Here is a 22,066-nt window from a genome sequence, read left to right as displayed (position 1 = left end):
GCTTATATCACTTACAATCAAATACCACTTTATCCATTTGTACAACGCAATTGATCTAAATGGATGAGCGATGTATAACAATATTGTGCGTATTATTTAACTGGAATAACTGGATAAATGTAGTAGGGATATGGATTTCTCCATAACATATAACATCACTGATTTAAGAGAGCTCTACGGAGGGAACAAGCTTACAGATACGCCCATAAATAAGTGCTTCATACTTTGTTGGAGATTTTCTGCAAGAATATAACTTTTCACACCACATTTACTGTAACAATATATAGACATATCTATGCTTTTAAATTCGCCAAAATGATCCTATCATAAGTATCTAAAACTATCTAAATTATAATTAAAGTACAAGTAACTAACATCCAAACCAGACGAAACATAAATTTGGATATCGTTTTGTAAACATTGCGTTAAAGTCCTTCAAAACAGATTCATATCTACCATAAAAAAACCCTGTAATTTGTCATCAGTTTGCATCTGAATGTCAGCTAGTTCGTTGCCTAAGTCTTTTGATTTGAGATGCTGTTGAAATAATGAAAACACACATAAAATATTTTTGAAAAAAACTTAGAGATTACATTTTGCGTGTCTCTTTTTCGTATATGTTTTTGTTGCTGCCGCCGTTGTTATTGTTTTATTGAAGTAACGAAAATGTTTTAATTGCTCACGTGTTGAACTTTAAAAACCGCGACAGTTACCGCTACAGCGACTATAAAAACAAGTCGGCATTTTTACGCTCGTTGGAATTGTTGCACGTATTGTTTATGAAATGGTTTTCATTTGAATTTTTCCCTTTTCTTTATAGCCCTGTTGTGTTTTTTATTTTATTTATTTATTTTTTGCGAATCCATTCATGAATGTTGCAAGATTCGTTGGCAGCACGCAGCATCATGGAAAACAAATACGAAAAAATTACAATAAATAAAAGAGAAATTTGTGCACAATTGTCGAATTGCAAGCAAGCCATCACACGTGCAACGTGCACCACAGAGTGGTGGTGCTGGTGTTGCTGGTGGTGTCAGCGGCAGTGGTGGCGACTGCGGTTATTGTCGGTCCGTCCGTCCGTCCGTCGGTCGGTCGCATCCCGTGCGCACCTGCGAAAGACGCTGCCGCTTTTACTTCCGCTGCCGTTTGGACGATTGGACAATGGACAATTGGCCAATCAGGCGAACGCACGACTGCCAATGTGACAAATTGTGCGAATGCCTCCCAACCATCCCCGCTCCACAATGTCACCATAGCTGGTACTACAGATGTGTGCGTGACATAAAATGGCCACAAACTGTTTGATCCCTAAATAATGAAGGGAATTTGGAAATAATTACCTAGTTAGTTGCAGCTAAGAATTGTCTGTATGAATGCAAAGATGTCTCTTCCTTTAATAAAAGCCTCTCTTTTCAGCCATCTCCGGAGACTCTGACCAGAATCGGCTGTGAGACGGAGCATAGCTTGCAGAACTGCCTAAAAAATCTTCCCCCACCGGGTCTGAGATTCCAAATTTTGTGTTTTTTTTTCTCTTATAATTTTTATATATTTCCTATGTCGTCAGACAATGTTTGTTGAAATAATTAAGTAAATAAAATATGTGTATCGGACAGTACAAGGCCTAGATGCTTAAAGTTTGTTGTGTAAATTTTTGAAAATAGAATTCTGTGTCGCAAACGTAGCAATCGAATTTTTCTTTTAAGGCCTGCCTTTAAAACTTATAGTCTTGCTCCGATTTATATACAGACGTTTTTTGGCAGAATGCGGGATGGATCTTGAGTGTGAAATTGTGGTTGGTGTTATATTTTTGAGTTTTAAAGAGCTTGGGGCGGTTAGCAAGAAACTAAGAAACATGTACAAACATTAATATAACTTCATTATTATTATTTCTACAATCTTTCTCAACTTCCTTTAAAGCTCAACACGTAGTTTAATGATTCAACTAAATTTCTAAGAAACTTTCTCAAATACATACATATTATTAAAAATTACAAAGTCTATAAACGCTTTTAAGTATGGTATTTAAAATGTATTATGCTTTTGTATGAGCCCTTTCCAATAGGAATTCTTTCAACTAACACTCAAGAATGTTATTGATTTTTTTGAATTCACATATTTGTGTGGCGTCGTGAGAGTTCGTGAGAAATGTCTCACGAGCCCCCCTTTTCCAAAATGTTGCTTTCGTAATCACGCACGAGCTCACGCTCATCTCCAGTTAGCACTGGCCGTGCAGTTTGGCGCTGCCTTTAGCATTTTTCTGGTGAAATTTGCGCTTATCGCCAAATTTGTTGCCGGTCCCCAATGTCGCTGTGGGTTATGCCAACAGCCAGCCAGCCAACCAGCCAACCAGCCAGACAGGCAACATGGCAGAGGAGCGGGAAAAGGAGCTGACAGGCGGGCCAACTGTGGAGGATGCGCAGTCGTCGCCATAATCGTGATGAATTTTTTTCCTCATTGTTGCACAAGTGTGGGCCATAAGCTCCAACTGTTAATGTCGTGCGCAGGAAAAAGTAGAAGAAGAAGAGGCTGCAGCGGCCAACTCGGCATCGCTAACGGCAACAGCAACGGCAACGGCAACATCAACAGTACAATCAACAACAACAACAACTGAAAGGCTATCTGTCTGGCAGCTCCTTGCGTGTGCCATGGAGAAAGCTGTGACAGCAATCGCAGCCTTTTTTCACTTTTACTTGCAACTGCCAACTATTCGCTGACGTTGTTGTTGCTGCTGCTGCTGCTACTGCTGCCTGTCTGTTCATTTTAATTGCAGAACATTAACATTTGTTAGCGCGCCTTAAAAAGCACGGCAAGGCCTCGCCTGTGTGTGCCTTGTCTCATTAAATTGCCTTGGCGTTGGAAGTGAGCAGCCACAGAGGCAGCAGAGGGAAGCTTCGAGGATAGTCGCAGCAGAAGCAGCGTGGGAACAACTAGTTTCGATCTACAGATCCACAATATATTAACCAGACAATGTGCTTGAAGAAACACAATATAATATACCGATTCTTTAAAGTAGCACGTATTGATAAGAAAATAGAAGCGCTGATGTGGCTGTGAAACTTTGTGATACCCTAACAAATGCAACTTTAAGTACACACCTTAAGAAAACATGTCTTCAAAGTAGGGTGCCGACCACAGTTTCAATCATTTTCATAATTAATATGTTCTATGCTAACTAAAGCCACCCTGTGTACGTTTTGCTATCATTTTTGTCAGTTTCAACACATTTCTGAACTTCATCATCAAAACTCATCAGCGTGTTATGCATCGCATGAGTTTTTGAAAGATTTGTATGCGGAATGGTAATGGAAATACAGTCGTTCATTGATAACCATCTATATATATATATATATATAAAACAGTTTGTCCTGACTGATTGGGGATCAATGCACAACCCAAACGGTACGAGCTAGGAAGCTGAAATTTAATACCACTAAGAAGGTATTTCGGAAAATTTGAGCTCCAAAGAGGGGAAACTAGGCTCCAAAGTCTGTATGAAAAATCTGAATTTTTCAACCGATCGACTTCAAACTTAGTTGTATACTTGTCGAATAATTCCAAGAAAAACTGCATACTTGTACTAAATAAACTAACAATTGATTGCCAAAGTAAAAACATTAGTATTTCTATATACGCAACTTTTTTTGAGAATTACGACAGCTCAGGATTTGATAACAATTTCGACTCTAAAATCAACACATTATCAATTTTTAGACAATTCAGTGATATAAAATGTAGATGGCAAAATTGATTTTATTACAAATTCGGCTGCATCTTGTAGATACGAGTACGTGTATTCAGTAATTGTAGGGCAGAGAAAAATACATAGGATGTTAATGTCGGCATGTGGAGGCCCCAATATGAAATATACAAGTACATACTTCAGTAAAATATTCTTACTATATTAGATGATCTGCATACAAATTGAATAAAATCAGTTTTGTTTTCTTCTACAATAGAGAGGAAACTTTAAAATTCAAAATACAGACGATCAATGCAGCCAAATTAGTGTTAAACTGCAGTTATGCAACAATGGAAAAGCAATAACGCAACTCTATGTCTGACTTAAAAGGGCGCCACTTAACCGGGGGCCACAACAGTGCACACATGTTTCGTCGCCTCTTGCCCAAAATGCCATTTGGCATTGGCCAAGGCAGCGTCTGACTTGGTCGAACAACCGGCCGGCTGATTCCACTGATTGCTCGGACCCTCTGCTGTCTGTGTCAGTGTGTGTGTGTGTGTCTCTCTCTCTGTGTGTGTGTGTGTGTGTGTGTGTGTGCATAATGCAGTATGCAATGTGGGGGCCCTTTTTGACTTTAGTCGGCTGACTTGGCGGCCATAGCTAATCGTTGCGTTGCATGCCGCTCGCTACGGGTGCTCTCAACAACAACAAGAGCAGCAACAGCAACAGCAACAGCAGATGCAGAAGCGGTAACAACAACAAGAAAAACAATAACAAATTGCCTTCATTGCTCAACACTCGGAGTGGTGTTGCTGTTCATTAAATGCCTTATGTGTAGCAATGGGGCAGCAACATTAACAGCAACAGCAACAACAACACCAATAAGTAAGTGAAACCAACTACAGTGCAACCTCCAACATTGACTTTACGAATTTGCATTTATATCCATTACACAAAAATAAAACACATGCAAAAAGAGTTGATTTTTCTTTTATCAGCAAAATATGAATAAAGCTGGGATTCCCCGAACTGCTTTATTATGTATGTAGAATAAAAATAGTATCGAGAACTAAACAAATTTGTTAATTTGTCAAAATCGAAAAGCATTGCCTATATGGAGTTCTTAATCGGATAATAGTTGATATTATAAGTGTACTATGTGGGTTGTTTTTCTTGACTCCAGGTCATACATAGATATATGTATGTATATAGTATTTTGTTTGGAAAAATGGGCTAGGGAAGCTTGACTGTACCAATTTTGCGCTTCAAATCACAAGATGCGCCGCTGCTTGACTGAATTTGAATGCTTGTCTAATATGCGACGCTCACGTTGCGTGTGACAAAAATAACAACAACAACAGCAGCAGCAGCAGCAGTAACAGATGTTGTGGTAAACTGATTGCTCAGTTGCGTCAGTCGTTGAGGGAGAAGGGGAGTGGGGGCAAGGAAATTATTTCCACCCACTTGCAGCTGCTGTTGTCTGAGTTTCTGTTGCTTTTGCTGTTGTTGCCAAACGTTTGCAATGGTAGTTGTTGTTGCTGTTGCTATTTTGGCGAAATGCAACATCTTAAGCGTCTTCATTCGTGCTATTGAACTTTTGTTATTTGCCAAAATTCCCACACAACACCTGCAACAACAGCAACAGCAACTGCCACGCCAAAAACAATCCACCCACTGCCTTGCCTGATGCTTGGCGTATGACTTTATGGCCATTACTTGGGCTAACATGCTTTGCCAGTTGCAGCGTGTGAATTGCAAGACAGCCGTTAGAGTCACCACCAACACCAACAACAACAACAATAGCTGCAATAACAACGGCTATAGCAACAGCAACTCGCTCACTTGGCGGCTTTTGGTGATTTGAGGCGTGACACGAAATTTTTGAGTTTCAAGTACGTTTCTGTTAATATTGTTGTTGTTGCTGCTGTTGCTGTTGCTGCTGCTGCTGGCAACAGCGCCAGCATCAAGCGCTCCAATGCGGGAGGTAAATGACCGTTGGTGGCCACAGCAGCACCAGCACCAGCACCAGCACCACCAACAGCAACAATTGAAATTGAATTGTTTTGCATACATTTATTTACATTGTCATTAGTTTTGTTGTTGATTCAGTGTCTGTTGTTGTCTGTTGCTGGTGTTTTTAATTGAAGCTGAGTTTTATTTTCATTGCATTTCAAATTGAAACACCCCCTCTCTGAGCAGCAGAAAAAACAACAACAGCAACAGCAAGTTTGTTGCTTAAGTCATTCGACGCCTTTTGCCCACGCGCTTTTAATTTCTTCTTCTGCTCCGCCTTCTCCTCCTTTTTTAAATTGTGTGCCAGCTGCAACTTCCATAGCTCCAGTTGTTGCTGTTGTTGCTGCCGCGATTTGTGCAGCTGCAGCGGCATGCAAACGAGTTGCCAGACAGCCGAGTTGACAGCGGTGGCGGCATCTGCAAAGTGAGAAAAACTTGTATGTCCAGGGCGCGGTTGCCAAAGATAAGCCAAATGCATCGCCCGATCGGGGCCGCAAATCTTCTTCTTTAGCAGCGAAAGTTGCAAATGCCAGCCAACTCTATCGGCGCTTCCGTTCAACTGGCAGCAACAAGCCCGAGGGCTTATGTTACAATTGCTGACAATTCTGCGTTCGCGAACGATTATCGAGAGTTCTAATAGTTCTGGTGCTGATTGGCAGTAATTTAATCGAATGTGGAACCCCTTAAGGCTTGTCTTCCCGTGTTAATGCCTGATAGATCAGATGGTTCAATTATGTTCGGGATTACTGAACAGTTTCGGGAGCAAGTGGTAAGAAATGTGTGGGCATCTGAGGAAAGTCTTTAGCGATTTTCCCCAGAAACACTTTAAATTTTACTGCTATCGGAAATTGTTTATATAAGTAGGTATGTACAAAGATTCGATATCCCGAGAGTTTAGGATGCCTTCTAACAATAAAAAGAAGCGCATCAATCCATATACATATTCTTTATTTCAAGCCAAAATGTTTATAATTTCCAACCATGAACAAGTACTCAAAAAAAAAAAAAAAACTAAAGTAGGGCTTGGTTAAGAATCGCAAATCAAGTCCTTTAAATTAAATTCCCAAAAGATCGAAATATCTCTACAAAAGTTCTAAAAAAAGAAAGAAAAAACGGAAAACACATGTCTTTCGTTCACTGTAAGAAAATATTCTTTTTATTGGACATATACATAAGTAGAGTCGATAGCCAAGTGGCTTGGCATTTATCCATAGAAGCCCGCATGGGTATTTCGAATTCCCACATTGTCTTTAAACAAACGGTACTTATGGTATGATTTAAAGACATGAGTAAGCCTGCATTAGGCATGGATCATTCAAATATGTGGCATATCATTGTAATATGTTTGTGTAAAACATAATAGTTATGTTTTGTAAGAACGATATTTGTCTTGGTAACTTTTCGTGCAGCCCGCTTGCCATAAAAATCAAATGCAACAACAAAAACAACACCAGCACCAATAATAACTAAAAATACTCGTTGGCTGCTGTTAACTATTTAAGTCGTCGGCAACTTTTAAGGCTGCAACAAAACTCGCTCGCTCGCTGGCTTATCCTACAAATGCCAATCCAACTAGCCGACCAAGCGATCGGCCATGCCAGAGTAGGAGCCGGCGCGGCACCAGACCGCCCCTGCTGCCGCGCCCCTCTCGTACGTCCTCTACAAAAATTCCGTCTCAGAATTAGCAACGACGTTTAGCTGAGAGCTGCGAGCTGAATGGCTTGTTGGCTGGTCGGTTACTTGGTTGGTGGTTGAATGGCTCAGGTTGCTTGGCTGCCCGTTTGGGCAGTGAACTGGTTGCTCAAATGCAAAAACCAACAACAGCAGCACCAGCAGCAGCAGCAGCAGCAGCAACAGCAGCAGCAACAGCAATAACAACAAGCGCAGGAAAATTATCAAAAGGAATACAACAAGCATCGTCGTCGAGCGTTGAGCGTTGGCGCACAGCTGGGCTGGAGGCGATGGCAACAGGCCCTGGCAGGTCAGTCCGTTGTCCGTCTCGGATTACACACAAAGGAGTTGTGTGTGTTTTTTGTTTTTTGTTTTATGTTTGCCAACAAGTCCAACTGTTGAGTTTGCTGCATTTTTGTAATTTCAATTTTGTGTATCTATGAGATACGCGCGCCATGATTTGCAATTTCGCAATTTACAATTTGCATGTGCAATGCGAGACTGGACAAGCAGAAGCTGTGGAGTCAAGGATGAAGGGGAGTTAGGTGGCAGATTTGAATTTTTGTTTGTGTTGTTGTTGTTGTTGTTGTTGCATGTAATTAAAAGACAATTAACGCCTCACTGACGATGACAACTTGATGTTGTGAATGATGGTGATGACTGGACGGGCCAAGGCAGGAAGTGCTGCGCAGCACAATTAACCGATTGGCACACAAATTGTTGCCGCCGACCGAATTGCCGACAATCGTTTGAAAGTCTTGGAGTTGGAGCTTACCACATATGAGTGCGTGTGTGTGTGTGTTCATCTCAAGCGACTGGCAGTTGCATAAGGCTGCATTGCATTTTACCAATAATCAGTCAACTCAGTCAATCGGGCGGTCAGTTAGCCAGTCAATCAGTCATAATCGCATAATCAGCGATAAATAAACTCACCTGGCCAATTGCAGCAGCTGCATAGACCCACAAAACTAGCCCCCCTCCGCCATCTGTTGAATATTGTATGTTGGGAGGCAATTGCGCAAAATCGAAGATGAAGAGAAAGTAGCGCGCTCGGCAGGCGGCGTAACGGTGCATGCTCATATACAGGGCTACACAAAGTATGTGTGTATGTATGCATGTACGTACATACTTATATAGCTAAGATTGTGACGACTGCAGTGTCCGGTGCTTAGAACTTTCTAGTCACTCGCTAACTCGCTGTGACCAACAGAACAACAACAACAACAACAGCAGCAGCGACAACGACAACGACAAAAGCTAAGCCATGGTAAAGTAAACAAACTTCAAAATATTTGGAGCAAATCGAAAAGGCCGTGGACAAGAACAACAACCACACAACCAGCTGAAAACACCAACAAGAGTTGGAGGCAGCAGCATGACAACAAAAAGATTAACAGTGCGCATTGAAGGCTACAAGCAATTAACGCATTTCTATTATTTGTTGAATTGTGTCACCAGGTGGGGCGGCTGGGAGCTGTGGCAGTGGGAAGGGCAGTCCAATAAGCGTCTTACAGCCAAACAAAGTGAGTCGGGCCAAAAAGCGGAGCATGGCAACTGCCTACAAGGCAACAAGAATCATAACAAAAAGTGTACATGAAGGTACAATGGGGGGCATCAAATTACAGTTGCAGTGTGAATAAAATAAAATAAATCAATTTAATTTCTAGCACTATTAAATCATTAAATAAATTCCAATGTGTGGGCGTCTCCGCCTCTTACCTCTCATTGATGCCTCTCAGTTAGCGACAAATAGGAATGCAGAAAGAAGAAGAAGAATGTCAGCAGCACACAAAACCGAGAATTTCCAATTGGAGCGCAAGTAGTGTTGAAAAAAGTTCAAAAACATGTGCAAGCAGGCAAGCAATTGCGCAAAATTCTTGAAGCACTTTTTCTACGTTGTCGCTTTTTGTTTTACTGCACGCAGGTAATTCAATATGGTTTCTGTTTCTGTTCTTGTTTTTGCAGCAATTTACACTTTTGTGGCTTACTATTAGCTTATTTCTTTAGGCTTCACTGCAAGCGTCGGTGTACCTGAGCGACAGGTGCAATTGCAATGGCATCGGCAACGGCAACGGCGCATGCCACAGCACATTGAACGAATTAAAAAAAAAAACAGACAAATGTCCGGACGACAATGCACATGAAACAAAAGGCACTCGCGAAACTTTCGTTGAATGCGTATGCAAATTTGTTTGCATTAATTAACAAAAAGCGAAAAAAAAGTAGTTACAGAACACAAGAAAGCACGCACACACAAAGGCAGCATTAAACAATTGAACGTAGTTTACACAACAGACGCTCAGAAGAAACAAACCGACACATTCAGCAACCGGCGCGGAACTAAACAAAGTTTGTTTTTCCACTTAACAACAAGCATTGCGGCGTTGCCAGCTTAAATAATGTTGCCGCTCAGCGTCGCTAGTTGCGCTTGCGTAACTGACTGATATATAAATTGGATGTCTGCCACAGATGGCGCCACATTTACGAGCGCGCATTTGAAATTAGAAGCCCGTATGTATTTTTTGTTGGTTTTAGTCAAGTTGCGAAAGCATTGTTTAATTCTCTTATTTTCTTTCTCATATTACAAATGTACTCTTCGAGAGTTTTAGTTTTCTTTTAGTACTAATTTTGCCAGCTCTTCTGCTATCAACAGTTGCACACTCTTCGCACTTAAAGTTTTTATAGTACAGCTTGAATACATTAGAATACAAATGTTTGTTCAGAAATATAGGCGAGTAAATGACATTTGTGTAAAATGTCCACGAAGCGAAAAATATACATAAATATATAATATGTATATAGATATAGATAGGTGTTCAGATATATGTATGTATTTGTGACTGTATATAGATTTGCAGCTTTAGTCAATACAAAGATTTTGAAGAGTTTTCATATATAAAAATGCTTGATTTTTCCCGTTTTCTTTTTTTTTTTAGACATTTACAACATAGAGATACCCAAGTGGTAACTATAATACATATAAATACATTTATATATACCATATATCCTATATATATATGTATATATATTTATTTAATTTAATGTATATAGAACTTTAGCTCTTTAAATATGCGTATAACTATAGTATGTATATGTATGTATATAACTATATAAATGTACGCATGTATGTATGTATGTCTTTATGTATGTACTTGTATATTAGGTATATTAGCTTAGAATTCATCTTTGGTATAGCAAAAGAATGGCAAGGTTAAAGCTTTAAAATGATTTAAGTCATAATTAGTTAAACAGAGACTAGAAAGCATTGATAGTGAGCGCAAAGTGGCTATGACTCTGAAGTTCGATTTACTTTTTGTCGTTTTAGGTACGCACACTGGTACAAGAGTATGCAAGTATGTATATAAAGGCAGCGCGGGACTACTAGGCATACACACAAATACAATAATAAGTAAGTAGCTGTGTATTTGTGGGCATGTTTGTGTGTCTGTGTGTGTGTGTGTGTGTGTGCGTGTGTGCGTGTGTGTAGTATGTGTGTTTGTGTTTGTGTGCGTGTGCTTTGCTTTGCGTTTTTGTTGTTTGTCTAATCATTAATGGTGGTAATCGTGGATTAATGGGCGGCACTGATTCTGTGTTAGTTAACATTCGCTATATGTTTACATTATATATACGTTTATATGTATTTATGTTAGGATATATGTATGTACGTCGGTGTGTATAAATATATTATTTATATAATGCAATTCAATAGTTATAATACAATATACTCTTTAAATAACATTGAGCCAAAATATTTAATTTGTTGTTGTTCTTTGGTTTTTTATGGTACTCAGCTTAAAAAGCGGGAATATGCGTATAAAAATGGCAGAAAACAAAAGCTAGGCAAGATCCAAGAGCAGAATATAACGATGAAATCATAAACAGCATGTTACACTATGCCGAAGCAAAATAGAAATTTCTCATTTCCTACTTTTGTTCTAATTCTTGGGATCAACTAAGTGGACCTTATTGGAATTGTACTACAGCGTACACTCACTTGTATGTATCTATGTATGTACACATGTGTGTGTGTAGGCATGTTTGTATGTGTGTAAGTACATAGAAGTCATCACTTATGGATATCCATAACTATACTTAAGCATTAGAGTAGAGCTACATATACAGTTTTCAACAACACACACTTGACGCAATGCACTGCATCCTTCGCTTAAATGCCATCAAAAATATTTGTTTCATTAGGAGCGGGGCGCATTGCCAAGCTAGCTACATAGGCACAACACACTATAGTTGTTTTATATGTACGTGCGATATATATATGTACATATTTATATACTTATAAAGTTTTGATTTACATGCACACCTACGCATTTAAGTTTCAATACTCGTAAGAAAGGGAGATAGGGGAGGTGCTCGGGACTTTCAAAATATTTGAAGTGCGCGATTATTTTTGTGGTATGGGGTCGGTGCTGGACCAGCAGGACTGCTAAGTTGCTAAACGTTTGCTAGAGTATACCATAAATGTACAGGACTACGTTGCATGTATACTTTTACAATCTTTGTTTACAAATTTTCTATCCTTTTCTTTTCTTGTACTTTCAGTTTGACTTTTTGCTTTGTGCTGAACATGTTGAGCTTTTACTTTGAAATGGTTTGCTTGCTTGGGGATCGGCAGCCAGTTGAGGGGGTGGTGGTTGGGTAAGGGGGAGAGGATAGCGAGAGAGGGTGAGGGCCGAAGGTCAGGGGCGGAGCGCTTGCGAGCAAGCCCGCTCAAAATATAACCAAAATCTGTTAATGATAAAGAGTATGAAACGTAGACGTAGATTGACTAAACGTCCATAGTTATCGAATTTTCAGAAGACATTGGGATAACACGGTTACAAAAAAATATTAAAAGCTACCGACAAGTTTTGGAATGATTACAATAGCCCCTTAGTTCGAAAACTTTATATCGCGTTCTTAAAAATGTTGTATTTTAGCGAGAGGGATGGCATTACTGATGAATCGTAAATTCAATCTGAGAAGAGCTTCTCTATCAGGAAGGCTAATATATTACAAGTAAACAGTTTAAAACGTTCTCACATTATTTTTCTGCATATTGCAGTCATCGGTAGGTTTTGAATACTCTTTAAAGACCTCAGGTTATCCAAAAGAATCTTGTGAGATAGCCATAGGAAGTATGTTTAGTTAGAGGTATGCATGTGTGTGTGTGTGTGTGTGTCAATATGCAGTTGAATGTACACATGTATGAGTGTATAGTTCTGAATGTCGTTATAAAAATAAACTATGATTGTAACTTAAGTCTTATTGTGTGTGAAATTATTACATATGTATGTATGTTTGTATATATAAGTAGGTATATTGACAAATACGTACATTTCATATACATATAGTTTTGCCCTAAATTTTGTGCGGCATCGAGCATGTTGGTTGTGTGCCATACTACATACGTTAATGCGACGCCTCAGACGCCTCGGAAATTGTGAGAGCGGTATTTTAATAGAAATGCTTGCAACTTCAGAAGTTAAAAGTTCACGCATCGCATTAACGTTGTATCAGATGGGCGATACTCGAGTTATCTGGACTGTCTGGGATTCGAAACATCGGAACGATTGTTAGTTACGAGTGGATTGTGGGGGCTTGCGCCTACAGATCAAAATAAAACTCAACAAGCATGGCCTAAAATTGGTTAACCTTTAGTTCATTACCCTGCAGCTGGACCAGCCGGAATGCCTCACGTATTGTGGGAGTCATCAACAACTTGAGGTTCTCCTCAGCCTCGGTGGGCAGTGAACGCAGCAATTCCATCGACGCAACTACCAGTTGGGCGAGAGCTGCTCGTTTATAGTTCGAATCCTTCAGTATGCTTGTGGCACGTTGCTGCTCGATCTCCGGCGAGATAGACTCCGCCTCCGATTTGGCCTGGCGGTTCGTGTCGAAGGGATTGTTGCGGCATTTTGGCTGGAATTCACTGATCAGCGTCGTCATAGTCACATTCTCCTCTTCCAATTGTATGCACTTGCTGGGCGATGTGGACGTGTCTGTCATCTCCGAATGACTGGACATGCTGGCGGCATCGCCGTTGCCATTCAATGAGATGCACATCGGCTTCGGATGCATCGCCAGCTTTTGGGCATTATGTAGTTGATTGTGCGCAAAGCTGCGCTTATCAGCCCCATCCGGGCCATTCCGGAGCTTGCCATTCTCAATGTCGTGCAGCGCTGAGTTGCTCAAGTAGAGCTCGCACACAAGATTCCACGCATCCTGAAGACAAAACAGATAGCGCACAAAGTTCTCCTTCTTTTTTACGGTGGTTGTATTCAGACGGGAACAGGACTCAAGTATGAAATTTAGGTCCTCCGGCCCCAGATTGTACACGACAATATCGTTTAGGTGCGAGTCCACCAGCGCTATATAGTAGATCATCCAGGAAGATGTCATCTGTTTGTACAGATTGGCGGCGTATTCTATGTTGGACACCTTCTGCATAAGAAACTTGAGACCCGGTCGCGAGTCGAACTCCAGCGCCGACATCAGATACTGTTTGACGCATCGCAGCAAAATTTCCTTGGAGCGAAAGTCTAAATCGTAGTCATGGGTGGGCGTTGCAGCTGAGGTGGCGTAATTGTCGAAGATGCAAGTGGACACAGCCTGCGGTACGCACTTGAGTCGTGATAGCAGCAGTTTGGCCACCAATTGCAACAGCATCTGATTGGCTAGCAGACCCACAACAAGATTCTTAAAGGGTATGCGTATGACAAAGTTGTCCAGGTTCGAGTTGAAGCCATTGTTCAATGGATACAATAGAAACGAATAGCTGCGGTCGTCCGTTAGATGTTTGTCCAGGTGCGCACCCGCAGGCTTGTTCTGCCCGGGTTCGCGCTGATTGTCCGACAAAAATACTTGCTGGGCTAGTGCATAGATGCGGGCCAGCTCCTCCAATGTGCTATCCCGACGAGCTGCAACCTTAACGTTAGCGCAATCACCATAGAAACTGTTGGATTTCTCGTGGAAAGCAAAGGAGAGCTGACGCAGAGGCGCAATCGTCACGGTGCAGGCGCGATGAATCGCAGAGCAGGCGATCATCCATTGGGACTCATTGAAGAGCATTCCCGTGGAAAGGATAACGTGCTTTAAACATGACACCGAGATGCGTGCAATAGCTTCCTGCGATTGAGCAGCACACTCAATGAGAACTAGCAGCAGCTGCTTGAGAGCCAGCGTTGCCGAGCTAGAAATCTTTGTGGGTGACTCTATTATGTGATTGTTCAACCCGGAGCCAGGTGCCGAACACAATCCGCTACCACCGCCACCACCGCCTCCAACTCCACCGACGCTACCCGCTGTCGTTGCATTGTTCTCATCACTGGTGGATGAGGATGAGCTGTCGTACTGATTGTAATTTGGCTCGGCCGGTGCTTGTGGCTCCTCGACGCGTTCAGTGACAAAACGCAGCTTGGAGTAGATGAGATTGTCGGCTGGATGCACGATCTGGGTAACACGTGTCTTGATAGCACCCTGTCGACGTTGCTCAGGCACCGATTTCTCAATAAACTCCACAACCAGATCGGTGGTCATGCAGCAACAGTGCTTGAAATTCTTCTCGATGAGCTGCCACGAGGCGCCGGTCTTGTTGATGTAACGCAACCAGTCCTGGATCATGGGTATGAGCAAATGGTTAATGCAATAGAATCCAAAATCGATGCCTGGACTGCCAAAGAGATTCTTAAACAGCTTGAAGATCGTCTGCAGTATGGGTGCCTGATGCGAATAAGGGCAAACAATGAGCGAATTGGTCAGTCCATCTAGGAGCAGAAACCAAACTTTTAGCACACCCGACGGCTTGTCCATCTCATCAATCTTAACGATTGTGTCCTTATCAATATGCAGCGATCGGTACGAGATCATGTACTGTTCATTTTTGGTTTGCAGATAGTCGTTGCCGAAGTAGGTGAAGTTCTCCATGGAATTGGGTATGTTAGCATCAATGATATGTGTGTATGAAATGCCTTTGATCTTGTACGTCGAATGAAAGTTCGGACACTTGGGCATGCTGTACATAAAGCCCAAAATAGATGAGCAGCGCTCCAGGAAGCGCAGCGTTTCATGAAGAAAATCTGTGGGTCTGAACGTTGTATCATCCTCACCGCATGCATTGTTGTTGGGTCCTCCTCCACCCGATATTTCCAGGTATGATAGCAGACAGAGAATGCAGTCTAGGCCCGCATTTGCGAACACCAGCGTATTGTCCGAATCAAGGAACACGCGGAATATATCGATAATGTTGCTCATATTTAACATGCGGCTGCGAGCATTGCGGAGCGTGCCAAACAGTGGCCGCCAGCCGGAACGTATCTCGGTCCGATGGGCCTCCACAATTTCGTAAAGACAGGCCACAATTTGATCCTGCACATCCACATCGCAGGTGTCCATGCTCAGTAGATTCTCGAATGGTTTAAGCAGCGCCTCGTTAAAATGGAAATATGGCAGCTCGGACTGTTCCACGAGCAGCGCCGTAATGATATCATGGATATATTCAATAGCGCGCTTCGATATCATGCGATCGCGGTGACATGCAGCCTAAAAGGACAGTAGTTAGTAGAACACCACAATTTTCTCAATTGAATTTCCAACTTACATCCATTAGATGGGGCCCTGTGATGGCCCAGACTTTAAGCACGTGCAGCAGAGGCCGTGAGCTACGGAATACCTTCAAGGTAACATCACCAATTCGATGCAGCAGCAGCGACATGGGGAGCGAATCGATCTTCTTCCAGCCTTTACTAGGCCACCAAATTCGGCTGCCTTTGCGGGCTACGGTGCTCTTGTAGAGTTGCTCCCGTGAAGCACGGCACAGATTCTTCAGGAACTGACACAGCGAGGGCAGGCTAAGGCGCTCAGCAGCATCGCTAAACAAATTCTCGGCCTGGTGGGAAAGTGCACATAGGACCTTCGAGGTATCCGACTGACTAAGCAGCACAGTCTCGTTGGTGCCAGAGTAGACCTTCAGAATGGATGTTATGTTGGTATTTGGACTCTGCAGTGGGGCCTGAAGGAAGCTATAGACGTCGACACTATCATGCAAAGGAGGGCGAACAAATTACTTGTAGATAAGGAAAAGGCGCGAAAAAGGGCACAAGAGGGACTCACCAAGTCTCATCATCGTCAATAGGAATTGAAGACAAATTGAGCTTATCATTACCATTGCTGCTCAGCTTTTCACCCGTCTCTAAGTCACGTCGACTGGTGCCAGGTGATGCGGATATTGGTGGATTCTGCATACTGAAGATCTCGTGCTCCAGCTGGCTGACATGACGACACACTGCGAATATTGATTGCCAGCAATCGGCGCTGTAGGAGCCTAGATTGAGACCACCAGTGAGCACCACATCCATGGACATGGCCTGGCTGGCCGAAATACGTGGTCCTGTTGTCTGGCAAACGTTTGAGGCCAGCAAGTTAAGTATCTTTCCGGCGAGATGCTGCAGATTGAGGCTGTTGCTTAGTGTGGCGGCCTGCAGAAAGAGTAGCAATGGTTAGTTCTTGTTTTAATCATTTATATGTGTGAACCCCATCTAAGCACTTACCGAATGCAGTCCATCTAGACACATGGCGTAGAGTGCCTCTCCATTCGACTTGTTCGTCTTGGCCTTAACACGCAGCGTGCGCTTAGAAAGAGCAACTAACTTATTAGAAGCAGTTGTCTGGAGATCGCCCAGACCCGAGCTTAGCACAATCACCATCGAGTCCCAGCAGCAGGTGAGCAGACGACGGCACAGTTTTTTGGCGGCTTCACGTCGCTTGTCGAATTGCTCATCGCTATGCTTTACCGTCGCCGTCTGTAGTCGTTGCCACTCCGAGAGCATTTGCGTGGCGCCCAATCCACCTGCATCGCAGAGCATATCCACAAGAGCACAGCGCGTGGCGGTGTTTTCCATATCATCTTTGCTCATAGCTTCCAGGACATTGGATATAATCACCGACTGGTAGAGTTCGCAGAGCCATGGCGAGGAAAGGTAGACGAGCACACCCGTATTCTGTACGGATGTGACAAACTGTTGCTCCGACATGGGCACCAAAATCTCTTTTTGCTGCTCATCCTCGTAGTAGCCCGCCCTCATCAGCTGCAGGCTGAGCAAGAGCGAGGAATATATCGCCAGATAAATCCCATCGGCATTGATGGCCGTCAGATTGTAGTCGAAGTCAGAGAAATTCATGCTGTTTTCCTGACACACGGCCGAGGCGAACTCTTGCATGGCCTCGTCCACCTCAACACAGGAGCGAAGACGTAGCAATTTAGGAACCAGGTCGTGGCGCAGTGCTTTGGCAAAGTCGCGAGCATGCTGCCGATCGTTATCGATGTCGGTTCGTATGGGTATGACGGGCGCTTCCAGATGCGAGTAGGGCCAGCGATTCTCTACGCGCGATGTTTCGTCGCTGGACGTGCTTGGATCATCGTCTTCGGGCCCCTCTGTGTCACCTGAGCCATTGGAAGCGGCATCCTGCTCATGCTGATGTTCTCCCTCGCTCTCTGAGCCGGAAGAGTTCTCGAAAACGTTCTGTCGGAATTCAACGATTGCGTCTCGATAAGGCGCCGGCAGACGCGCCATGGACTGATATGTCAACGGCCCCGAGTAGTCGGCATCCTTCAGCAGCTCGTGACGACTATTCACGACCTGCACAATCTGATCGCTGATCATGGATTCGGTTAATTCCCCGGTACACAAGACCTGAAGGCTGTCTAGAAGGGCAACCATACACTCAACACTGGCTTGCAAGCTGGCCTCTGCGGCGGTGCCAGCGCTGGCTCCATATGCGCACTCCTCCATGGCATCCACCATTCTGAAAGCGTCAACAAGAAGGAGTAAGGTTGAAGCAAGAATGGCCGGGCACTACCGATACTTACAGTCGAAAGAGTGCCATTTCATCGCTACAGCCCTGTGCGGTGTTCTTGTCCACGTAGAGAATGACCGCCAGATCGATCAGACGTTCGGGACTCTTGAAAATCTCACGCACACACTTTAGTGGCTCGGTACGATTCTGTGGCGCCGGCAGTAGCAGCATGCGGTGGAACAATGCCTCCACCATAGGTCGCAGCGAGCCATGGGCGCCGGCAATGCGCAGCAGCTGAATGGCGGTCAGATAGACGCAACGTGCCTGCGGCCCATCTAGACCCGGGCCTGTAAAGAAGCCGCGCGCTTCGTTCTCGATCATGTGCAGCGCATCTCTATGGAAAGCGCAATGTATGAAAAGGAACATTACGGCCGCTATTGCCACTTCAACTTACTTGTAGGTGAACTTCTTGTCCAGATTGATTCGACCTGGCGACCCGAGTGCGGCGGCAAGTGTGGGGCAAAACTTTTGCCACAGGAATGACGTGAAGTGCGGGTTGGCGTGCACGTTGCGGGGTAGCGCCGATGTTAACGTTAATATGCATTCAGTTAGATAGAGCGAGCTGTGGTTCTCGCACTTCTTGTTCGGCGACGCATTCACATTGGGCTCGACAAGACGACTGCAGAGCCATTGCATCACGGGTATTACCTCATTATAGACGGCAGAGGCCTGGGTCTGTGTCATGAGGCCTGCCGGTGCCGTCTTCTTAACTTCCTCGGCCTCCTCGATCAGAAAGGCGCAAAAGGTGCGCAAACATTGTGAGGCGGCGGCCAGCGAAGCAGCCTTGGTGGCTCGTGAGCCAAGCTCCCAGCACTCGCCGCAACGTGACAATATCTCGATAAGGAGGCGACCGTTCAGCGTGCAGGCCGGTGAGCAGGCCATGGCCAGGAACAGACGCAAGACATTTACGACCGTGTCCTCGGAGCTCGTAGTTGGCAGAATGCCATTAGTTGCGCGCAGCAGCTGCGAGGGCAGCCATACGGAATCATCCTCGGGTTCTAGGCCAATGTAGAAACGTTCGTCCTTGATGACGCGCTGCAAATAAAGTTAAGAAATTCCCGTCAGCTTGAGGCAATTAGCAAACTGTTTCTCTTATTTCATTTTTGATGGATTTCCGGCACGCTCCAAGCCTTGGGTGTGCCTTAAATTTCCGCTTGTCTGCTCCTTCCCCGCCCAAACACTAACAACTATTGGCACCAGTCATCGGCCTTTTGCCTTTGTTATCTGCTAACAATGAGCCGTACATGTGTTAGTCTCCGCTCAGTAATTGATTCATCCGTTCTGTTTTGTTCCATTGTCGTACTCTACTCCCCCACACTCGCAAGACAGCTGACACACTAAAGATACATGAAGGATGCTTTGTTTGTCGAAGACAAACGCTGCGCATATTTAAAGCACTCTTCCACTTTTCAAAGTTGGCCAATATTCCAACTTGAATGAAAAATGTAAAAAGTTGTTTGCATAGAAAGGCTGACAAAAAAGGTAATCAGCTATTAGGGTTTCGGTGCTAAATTGACAAACGCAGAAGAGAAATTATGTAGAATAATTTAGATGTGATAAAAGGAGAATTCCTTAATTATAGTTTTGATTTGTTGTCATGCAATGGTTTCCCACCAACGAATTCCATTATTTCCTTCACTTACATGTAACCCATTTAGGCCCATTGTGATGAACTTTGGCCGTTTGGTGTCCAAGGCCATTTGTAGTGCCGTGAAACATACGGACCGTAGCTCATGTGACGGGTCGCGATGTATGCCATGTTGTCGATATAGTTTATCTGTAAATTTAACGGATAATTAATTATTATTATAAGCAAACAAACCAAAACAATGGGCGAACCAATTGGATGGGGAAATGGATGGTCAATTTAACTGACGGCGGCAGCTTTGGAAATGCGGATGGTAATGATGGGAACAAACTGATTCTGTGCTAATGATAATGATGCGTGGTATACCCACGATGGAGGCGTGCGAGTGGCAATGGTGGTGGGCCTTCTGCTTTCTTGGCCAAGGGAGAACATGTTGCCTACTTTTAGGGTGCAGTCTGCGCCCACAAGCACTGCGTGACATGAATCATGGCGAAACACAAAAGGGAAACTACAAAAGAAACGTACAAATGGCAACAAGAGCAGCAAAAACAAAGGAAGTGCCAGCGGACGTGCTTAGGAGGCGGACGGCAACAATAATAACGGCAATGTGGCGAGGAAGGAAATTGCGTTCTTGCATGTTTTCAATGTCCTTTTACCATTGTTGTTTTTGCTGTGGCTTTGCAACAACAGCTATTGGCTGTAGCTTGAACGCACCTACAAGCAAATGTATGTATGCGCGAATAGTACAGAAGTTTGAATAAATTCGTTTAACTACCAACCCGCTGAAATACCCAGGATTCGATTCGAGCAGAACCAAATGAAATGTTATTTTTGCCCGTTATTTTCGCTAAGAAAGGAGATCTTAGCACTTTGGCAATCATTTATAATCATTTATTAAAATCCCTCTTGCTGAGTCGAGAGGAATGGAAACAAAATTTCCTGTGATATTAGATTCAATTAAGTCGAAAGACCACATATTTAAGACTATAATCTTGGGGAACTCTAATATATAGATGGATTTTTTGGTGCATGTGAGTGTAGATATATTTACCATAAGCTATTTGCGCCGTTTGTCGCAAAGCGTTGTGTTTAGTCCCTGTTGACTCCTTGATAATCAGTAGGAATAAGTCTTCCATATTGTGCGCGCCTGCTGCACACACACACAGCTAAGCGTGAGTCGCGTTCGTGTGTCTGTGTATATGCGCTGTTGCTTGCTCCGTCAGTGGCCGCTACTTTAGACGCCTTATGCTGCTGCCTCCTTCAATTGTGGGACATGCCACTTGAAGCCATCAACAACTCCAACACAACTGGTGCCGCCTGTCAGCGAAACAGAGAACCAAATTGGAGTAAAATCAATAAACCAAATGAAACAGATGCGTTTAACGAGTTTACATACATACATATGCACATACATATATGTATATTATGTATATGTATGTATCTACATTCGTATGTATGTGTGTATAGGAACGTGTGTGGCATATTGTTTATGTTGCCGAAATGTCTACGGCGAAGGTGTGTTGTGTACGTTTACATGGACATTCATATGCATGCCTGTATGTATGTATGTATGTACTCGTACGTATGTATGTAGTTGCATATGTCCTGGTCCATGACTCACGGTTGCATTTTAAGACTCTTTTAAATGCAACACAAAGGCAAAAAGGAGAGCACCTGTAAAAAGTTCAAACCGTGTGTATCCGTTTTCCTTGAAAAACTTTTCGTCCATTAACAAGAGCACGCACACACACTACTAAGTGCATGCATGCTTTTATGCATGTGGGTGTGCGTGTGTGTGTGTATATGTACATGGAATGCAGAAAACGCGTCAAACGGACGAACGCTGAAACACGGCTGCAACGTCTGATATAGCTTTTTTATTGCTGCCATAAGCCAACAGGACATAAAAAAAAACCACGCGTGCCTTATTTTTCTTTTCTGCATGAATGGAAACTACAAAGCTTAGTTCTTTACCATATCGCAGTTGAACACAAGGTCGTTTTGATTGTTCTTTAACTTTTATACACACGCACTAAACTTCGCAATCTGTTTTTTTTTCTCTTGTTTTTTAGTGCTGTCTGCTGCCAGGACCTTTATGTGCAAAGCACTGCAATGTGCGACTGAGCTCAGGCTCGCCAATCTATACAACTGAAACTAAAACAGTTTTCCTTTCGCATGGGCAACACTGCTGACGTACACAGCCAACGCACACACACACGCACACATATGCAAACTCCTACGCAGAGATGGCTGGTTTACCGTTAGTG

The 22,066-nt window shown here is 43.3% G+C and overlaps 1 protein-coding gene across 1 annotated transcript; it reads right to left on the bottom strand.

Moving 5' to 3' along the window:
* Positions 1-12,596: 12,596 nt before the first annotated feature.
* LOC115628852 (brefeldin A-inhibited guanine nucleotide-exchange protein 3) lies at positions 12,597-21,857 on the bottom strand. Its single transcript, XM_030525102.1, has 9 exons — positions 21,774-21,857; positions 20,851-21,116; positions 19,855-19,988; positions 18,606-19,246; positions 18,225-18,545; positions 16,906-18,160; positions 16,469-16,833; positions 15,957-16,392; positions 12,597-15,898 (listed from the first exon to the last, which is right to left on the bottom strand). Exons 2-9 carry the CDS (start codon positions 20,933-20,935, stop codon positions 12,998-13,000), a joined length of 6,138 nt encoding a protein of 2,045 aa, XP_030380962.1. The 5' UTR covers positions 20,936-21,116; positions 21,774-21,857; the 3' UTR covers positions 12,597-12,997.
* Between the last annotated feature and the right edge of the window lie 209 nt (positions 21,858-22,066).

This window comes from Scaptodrosophila lebanonensis, unplaced genomic scaffold, assembly GCF_003285725.1.
Source record: "Scaptodrosophila lebanonensis strain 11010-0011.00,11010-0021.00 unplaced genomic scaffold, SlebRS2 tig00000129-arrow-arrow-pilon, whole genome shotgun sequence".
Taxonomy (NCBI): domain Eukaryota; kingdom Metazoa; phylum Arthropoda; class Insecta; order Diptera; family Drosophilidae; genus Scaptodrosophila; species Scaptodrosophila lebanonensis.
Note: the sequence above shows the minus strand (reverse complement) of the source record. Positions and strands in the feature narration are given on the sequence as shown.